Here is a 7,837-nt window from a genome sequence, read left to right as displayed (position 1 = left end):
TTTGGCCTCGCTAAATGGAGGAAAGGATTAAGGGAAATACAATACAGGCACATGTCATTTGTACCAAATAAAATCCAGTATGATTTCGCGAATGATAAAGAGAGAGTTCAAATTACTGTAGTAACAATAACATCACTCGTAACAAGAACAAGTATTCCTTAAACACAACAGTTGGTGGCGGTAGTGCACAAACTTGATGTAATTATACTTGAAAAGAAGAGGAAAAAGAAGACGGGAAAAAAATGAACACACCCCGACAACTCGACCACTGCGAGTGTCATCGCCCAAAATCTCGCGATGGTTGCTGAGCGGTGGTGTTGTTCGGGCGAGCCGACGACGAGACCGTAGCTGTCTGGAAATTTTGTCTCGTGTGTCAGATCAAACCTTTTCTCCAAATAATAGATATTTGTTCGTCCGAAAAATTGAACCCATTTGCATTTTAACACCCATTGCCACAAGAGTCCAGAATTAGAGTGGTAAGTGTTGCTAACTATCTGTTTGCACATTTCCCCGAGCGCCTGTTTGATTTGCGAAAGGTGTCTTTTTGCACGGCGAGGCCTTGGTATAAGCTTGAAAGCTAGCCAGCTTCTAAGAACTATAATGATCAGGTTAGGATGTTAAAACCCTGCAGATATTAATTTTGCTCTGAAAAATGTGTGTCACTGAATGCTGAAATAGGCGTTTGTCCAATATCCACATGCATGTGAATGATAAAATGAAATGTGTCAACCCAGTTAGCCTGCAAGCTGCATGTGAGGGGGGCGGGGCGGCGTCTGTCGGTGGTCTCCACAAGTGACCTGCTTATGTTACAATACCTGAACCTGTGCAGCTCAGGTCCTATTTCAAACAGTATTTCTACCAAATGACAATCCCCACAGACTGTTTGTTCAATGTGATGAATATCATTGTTTTAATGAGAGTACAGGTTTTAGGTTGCACAGGCCATTATTTCAATTTCATATTTTTTTTTTTTAAATCAACTATTATGAAGACATGTTCCACATTGAAATATTATTTATTATTCTCAGATGAAGAAATCCAAACGTGCATTAATTATTTTTGATTAAAAAAAAATGAAAAAATAAACCTCATATGAATCTCTCTATGTGTTACAGGAATATGGCTGCAGCTGAGGTGAACGGAAGTTCTGCCCCTGTAAAGGAGGAAGAAGAGCCCATGGATGTGACGACAACACACACGGAGAACTACCAAACACTCATTGATGCTGGGCTCCCGCAGAAAGTGGCTGAAAGTCTAGATAACATCTTCCAGACAGGTGGGTTATAGTAGCGTGGAATATCTTGAACAAGTTGGGCTGGACTACATAATGTGAAGTTGGCTGGGGCTGACTGTGAACCTGCTTTTTACAGGCTTGGTGGCATATGTAGACCTAGATGAAAGGGCCATTGATGCACTGCGAGAGTTCAATGAGGAGGGAGCGCTTACTGTGCTGCAGCAATTCAAAGAGAGCGACCTGTCCCATGTGCAGGTTTGCCCACAGCTTCATTACAACGGTTTTCTGTTTTTAAGAGGCTACTTGTGGTCTAGATCATTAATAATAATGATAATACCCATTTTGTTTTTTAATGTAGAATAAAAGTGCATTCCTTTGTGGAGTCATGAAGACTTATAGACAGAGAGAGAAACAAGGAAGTAAAGTACAGGAGTCCACAAAGGGCCCAGATGAGTCAAAAATAAAGGTAAACGTCCACAGCGTTTTCTACTTGGTTGTAAAAATGTCAGAATGAATCCAGTCTATGTATATACATGCCCCTGCTTTAAGGCAGCTTAGTAAATGGTTTTGTTTCTGTGTTTTTCAGGCTCTATTGGAGAGGACAGGATACACCCTGGATGTCACCACAGGGCAGAGAAAATATGGAGGTCCGCCACCTGAGGATATGTTTACTGGAACACAACCAGGGATTGGAACTGAGGTAGAAAGTGTTGTTTTTGTTATGGCTTGTGTTTTGCTTAGTTTAAGGCACTTACATTTGGCGTGGCAGGAAATGATTGGAGCACGCTGTTGAATCATTCCTGAAGATTTTCTAAGTATCTTGCTGTATAGAGTCATTCATGAACACTAACACCTGTAGCTCTCCTTTTGCTCATCAGGTGTTTGTCGGAAAAATTCCAAGGGATTTGTATGAGGATGAGCTGGTCCCGCTATTTGAGTCTGCGGGTTCCATCTGGGACCTCAGGTTAATGATGGACCCTCTCTCGGGTCAGAATAGAGGTTACGCTTTCATCACATACTGCAACAAAGATGATGCCCAAAAGGCTGTGAAACTTGTAAGTATTTCAAACACATACAATAACCATATGTCAGAGCATTAATAAGTGATACTGATTTGTTCATGTTGCCGTTTGTTTACAATATATTTCATAACTTCTTGGGACTTTTCCTTTTTGTTTTTAGTGTGATAACCATGAAATTCGCCCTGGCAAGTACCTGGGAGTGTGTATATCCGTTGCAAACAATCGCTTGTTTGTCGGATCAATTCCAAAGAACAAGACAAGAGAAAGCATATTGGAAGACTTCGGCAAGGTTACAGGTCAGTTAAGATGCACGGTGATGGATTTCTATTAGACTCTCATCACCTCTGTTGTGAGGCAGGCTACACATGGCAGCTGTGCTGAAAGCTGGAGATGTTATTGTTTTGTCTCAGAGGGTCTCCAAGAGGTGATACTGTACCACCAGCCAGATGACAAGAAAAAGAATCGTGGCTTCTGCTTCCTGGAGTACGAAGACCACAAATCGGCTGCTCAGGCTCGCCGCCGCTTAATGAGTGGCAAGGTCAAGGTGTGGGGAAACCCGGTCACTGTGGAGTGGGCCGACCCCGTTGCTGAGCCTGACCCCGAGGTCATGGCCAAGGTAAGTGATTCTGATGTCATTGTAAAACAAATTGGTCTGTAGTTTTCTTATTCCCTTCTCTTGTGCAGGAGCACTTTAAGAGGTAGCCTGAGGATTTAGGATGAGATGACCAACCTTTGCTAAAATTCATAGGTCAAGGTGCTCTTTGTGAGAAAGCTGGCCACAGCGGTGACTGAAGAACTTCTTGAAAAGACGTTCTCTCAGTTTGGAAAGCTGGAGCGCGTCAAGAAATTGAAAGACTACGCTTTTGTTCACTTTGAGGAGCGGGATGCTGCTGTGAAGGTATGTCGTTTGTGCTTTGAATCCTTCATTTTGGACGTCCAGTGGTTCTCTGTATGCCGAAGTAATGCATTGTGTTTGCTTTGTTAGGCGATGGATGAGATGAACGGGAAGGAACTCGGGGGTGAGGAAATTGAGATCGTCCTTGCAAAGCCTCCAGACAAGAAGAGGAAAGAGCGCCAGGCAGCTCGGCAGACCACAAGGAATACAGGGTGCGGGACCGAGACATGTGATTGGTCAGTTGCTAAACCTATCATTAACTTCTCTAATTATAACACTGTCATCCCCTGTGCAGGTATGATGACTACTACTATTACCCACCTCCACGCATGCCCCCACCAGGCCGTGGCAGGGGCCGCGGTGGCCGAGGGGGCTATGCGTATCCCCCAGATTACTATGGATACGATGATTACTATGATGACTACTATGGCTACGACTATCATGACTACCGCGGTGGCTATGAAGACCCTTACTACGGCTACGAAGATGTGTACAGCATGAGGGGCCGTGGTACTCGTCCAAACAGGGGGGGACCTCCGCCACCTAGGTCCCGTGGAGCGCCACCAGCACGAGGCCGTGGTGGGTATGCCCAAAGAGGGCCACCCCTTGGTGGTCCGAGGGGCGGCCGAGGAGGCCGGGGAGCCCCTTTCCAGCCGCAGAGGGGTCGTGGTCCTCGTGGGGCCAGGGGCAATCGTGGGGGTAACGTCGGCGGAAAGAGGAAGGCAGACGTGTTTAACCAGCCTGACTCCAAGCGCCGCCAGACCAACAACCAACAGAACTGGGGGTCCCAGCCCATCGCCCAGCAGCCCCTGCAGCAAGGGGCCGACTATTCTGGTAACTATGGTTACAGTAATGACACCATGGAGTTTTCACAGGATTCTTATGGGCAGCAATGGAAGTAGATCCACCAAAAGGTATTTGACAAAGTGACAACAACAAAAAAAGAGAAAAACAACAATAAAAAGAAAAAAAATGGAGATTGGCCACAATTTTTTGATTGACTTTTTATTCTTCATCCCTCCATGAAAAAAAAATCTGTACATATCTAAAAAAAAATGGACAGAACCCAGAATTGGCTCGTGATTGGCTGCAAAGCCTTTTGGCTGAAGAAGTGAACGTAACCGTTGTTGTGAATCATTTCTTACTCCTACGGTTACATTGGGACATGTGTCTTTAAAAAAAACACTCAAAACACTTTTATTGTTACCTTTTTTTCCTGATTCTTTAAAAGCCAACCATGAACATTTACAAAAAAGTGGACATTCATAAGTCTGAGAGGACATTAAATAATGATACTTGCCTTGCAGGAAGTTTTTTTTCCATGCCCCTTTCCTCCCTCCCCTTCTTGTACTCCCTTTATTTGTGGTTTCTCATAGTTGCTTAGGGACTTGCTTGTAAATAAATGCATATGGTTAGAGCTTCATACTTCATTTTTTTGCAATGGTGGAGAAAAGAATCCACAGGAAGGAAGAAATCAAGTTTTGTAATGTTCAAAGTGTATGCCTAGCATTTCTAGACTTAGACAAATTGTGTTTTTTTTAAACTTATAACATAACTTCCTCTGTTTTCTTTGAACTTGCCCAATAGAATTTGGTTTGGCTTACCTTAAGAGCCATAGCAGTTTGTTCTCTGATGTTCTTTGTATTTATAACTTTTACGTTTGTTCCGTTTCAATAAAACGCCGCTGAGCATCAGTCAATTGTCAGATACTCAAATTCAGTGTTGTCATTAAATATTTGATTTGATTTCTATCTCAATTCTCTTATTTGAGTGAAGATCATCGTTTTCAAGTCAAATTATTTTGCTTCATAAGGCAATCGCAAAAGAAAAACTGAAATTGTGCAATCAGACAGCGGGACAAGGATTTTAACCCTTTAATTTTCAGTGCATGTTATTTCAAGCTCCAGCCATTTACAGCTCCCAGAACTGATAGAGTGGATATTAAAGGACCAAACTGTCACTTGACTTCTTGCATTGCACAAGATTGTACCCATTTGTCCATGTATTTTGTGCACAGGTAAACTTTTGCTGTACATTGAGTGCTTCATTTAACTTTATTTCCATCTTTCAGAAAACAATATTTCATGTAAAGAAAAACAACTTTTAACTCAAGACTGCGTTTCCTGTGGCTCGTGTCATAACTCATCCTTGAGATCCAGCCTCAGTAACATTTTGTTTTCAATTTACACTTCTGGAAGATGAAATGATCATTTCTAAAGCATACTTCTAAGCATCACAGAAGATTTCAGATGTAAACCTCGTGCATCTTGTGCGTTTGGAATCAACTGAAGCATATATTTTGTTTACCTGTTCACAAAAAGACTTTAACAATCTTGGATAATGGAAAGATGTCACCTGCTCTGTTCTGGTCCTGAAACTGACACGCTTGTGTCAGTAAGAACAACAGATTTGACTCAGAAAGGCTTTGTATTTTTCAATTCATTTTTTTAAAATTTCCATTTCATCTTAACCATCCTTGTTAACGGCACCACGGATTTGACAGTCCAAAGGGTTAAAATTCTTAAAAACATAGCAGAGTACCACCTGTTAGAGTTTGTTTACTGAGTGTTTTTAGCATCCTGCCTTTTGGTGCCATGGTATCATTGTCTTTTGTTTCATGTGTCTGTCCTCTTATTCCAACCTGCCTAGGTGGAGAAGCATTGAGAGCGGCACCCCTAGAATGAGGAACTCACCTGAACTGTACTCAAGGGTGAGCTAGCCTTGCACAGAGTACTGTCTCCTCTCCTCTGGCTATTTGTAATCACTGGAGAAACATCCGCCATAATTATACTTTCTTCTTTTTATTGTTTTCTCATTAATTCAAGAAAAATCAATCTTTCATCTTATTCTGTAGGAGTTAGCTTTTTTTTTCCAGGCCAGAACAAAATCACGAAAGTTGACAAAAGGATATTTAAAAATATCAAAATGAGTTCTGTTGCCAGCATATGTCTCGACAATTCATGATTGTGTTAGCCCGGCAAATACCTGCTGCCTGTCTTGGTCTGCTGCACCAAATCAGCTGTCTGCAGAAATTCTGTGAAGGAGCAGTGGTTCCCCTCCTACACCGCTAGAGGTAGCAGTTCCACACAAGCATGACTAGTAATCCATTGTTGCCTTACTCCACGATGCATTTATTGGCCATTTTCCGAGTTGAAAAGGTGTTTATTGATTGGAAGATATTAAGTTTGGGATCTGTGTTTCAAATAAAGGTCAATAGCTGTGGGGATACTGATTCAAATCTTGGCTTAATTGGCTGATGATGGAACAAAGACTGCCTGAAAACTGATGTTAGTACCTATTAAAACCACAAGATGGCAGTAGATGGGCTTCAGTGTATGTTATGCACAGGTAAGAGAAGAGCACTGTACTGAGCAGAAAGCTGATTGAATCAATTGAACCTTTGTTGTGTTTTGACGTACCATCATATGCTTGAGTGTTTTCTCCTTTTCTTACATCAGAACTGAGTCTTTTATATGTTGCCTCTTGTCACCAGGCAGTAAAGGAGCTGCCCCCATCCATGTGAATGAGTTCACACAAATGGAGGGGACTGATGGGTAAGATTGTTCTTTATCTGAACTCATGCTCAGAAAGTCTCGACCTGTTGCTATTTTTTCAATTTTACATGGATAGATTTTTAAGTCGTACCATTCGCTGAGATTCCCAGAGGCAGCAAACTCTGTGAGTTATGTTGTTCAGCGTTTATCCTGGCTTTAAGTCACACATCTGGCCCTTTTTTAAAAATTAATAATATATTCCATCAAATTAAAGGCATCGCTATTATTCAGTGTGGTCCTGCTTTTGGTGTTGTCATTGTGATGATGAGAAACTGATTGACCCCTATTTATTTACATGCCCATGTCTGTGTGGCCCTTTTCTAGCTCTAAAGCAGACTGTTTTCCACAAGGTGTTACATCCCTCAGAGTGACCTACTTACAGGAGCAGGCAGGTGAAGGTCCTGCTCTCAGGGGAACTGTAGCTGTCTACCTTGACACAGGTATGAGATTATTGTTGATTAGTGCAGCTGATGGTATCTGAAGAGTCTGCGGCTAGTATTACTCTGACTCATTAGTCTGTTTCTAATTTCACAATAATATTTAATGTCTTCGAGATTGGAACAGATTTAGCTTTCAGAAATGTAAATATTTAAGTGTTTATTGTCTTTTTGTTTCATGCAGAAGCACAGGAGGATACAGATGATGAACGTGTGAGCCAAAGCGCCATCCAGCTGAGTGCTGCTTTTTACTCGGTTCAAAGAAATACTACTGTGAAGGAAAATGTTGCATGTAATTGTTAAATACAACGGTTTTTTTAACCAAGATAATCTGTGTGATTTTTGTGAATATTTACAGTGTAGCAGTTTTTTTTAACAAGTAGTGGCATTTTTGTGTAAATCTAAAGGATCGACCTAGTGCCCTTCACTGTTGCAGTGGTCCCTCCGAGCTCTGGATGGACGAATGCAACATCTCACTCAACTCAACTCGTCCCTCCTCGTGGTTAAATGAAAGATATAAAGTATAGAGCATGAATAAAGATCATTTTAGCAGCTGTTAACACTTCAAACCCTACATTCTGTACAGTAAGGAGATTGGCTAGTTATTAGTGAAGGCTTCTAGCCCCCACTTAAGGAAGTTTAAACAAAATTTGATGCAACTAAGACTCAATTCAAAGTTCCTGTTTTGGAGATGA

The 7,837-nt window shown here is 41.8% G+C and overlaps 1 protein-coding gene across 5 annotated transcripts; it reads left to right on the top strand.

Annotated features, from left to right (window-relative positions):
* Nucleotides 1-267: 267 nt before the first annotated feature.
* Nucleotides 268-7,480, top strand: LOC306839968 (heterogeneous nuclear ribonucleoprotein R). Of its 5 annotated transcripts, XR_013781278.1 has the most exons (16): nt 268-476; nt 1,116-1,276; nt 1,371-1,489; nt 1,593-1,700; nt 1,821-1,934; nt 2,113-2,289; nt 2,417-2,552; nt 2,667-2,872; nt 3,005-3,154; nt 3,242-3,363; nt 3,447-3,985; nt 5,801-5,861; nt 6,361-6,499; nt 6,645-6,705; nt 7,030-7,145; nt 7,327-7,475. XR_013781278.1 is itself a non-coding variant. In XM_079368933.1 (12 exons), exons 2-12 carry the CDS (start codon nt 1,120-1,122, stop codon nt 5,833-5,835), a joined length of 1,863 nt encoding a protein of 620 aa, XP_079225059.1. In that variant the 5' UTR covers nt 268-476; nt 1,116-1,119; the 3' UTR covers nt 5,836-6,636. The 5 variants fall into 5 exon arrangements, 2 of the variants coding, with proteins under 2 accessions (XP_079225059.1, XP_079225058.1); XR_013781277.1 differs by having other exon boundaries at nt 5,801-6,499; nt 7,327-7,480; XR_013781279.1 differs by lacking the exon at nt 6,361-6,499 and having other exon boundaries at nt 7,327-7,474.
* The last annotated feature ends 357 nt before the right edge of the window (nt 7,481-7,837 follow it).

The sequence above is a fragment of the Symphodus melops genome (genome assembly GCF_947650265.1).
Source record: "Symphodus melops genome assembly, chromosome: 18".
NCBI classification, from domain to species: Eukaryota; Metazoa; Chordata; class Actinopteri; order Labriformes; family Labridae; genus Symphodus; species Symphodus melops.
The sequence above is the reverse complement of the archived record's forward strand: the minus strand, read 5'-3'. Positions and strand labels throughout refer to the sequence as shown.

Coding starts and splice junctions, on each gene's coding strand:
- LOC306839968 (XM_079368932.1), top strand. CDS start 1,120: ATGGCTGCAGCTGAGGTGAACGGAAGTTCTGCCCCTGTAAAGGAGGAA. Junction 3,155..3,241: donor AGCGGGATGCTGCTGTGAAG/GTATGTCGTTTG, acceptor TTGCTTTGTTAG/GCGATGGATGAGATGAACGG. Junction 3,364..3,446: donor CAGACCACAAGGAATACAGG/GTGCGGGACCGA, acceptor TCCCCTGTGCAG/GTATGATGACTACTACTATT.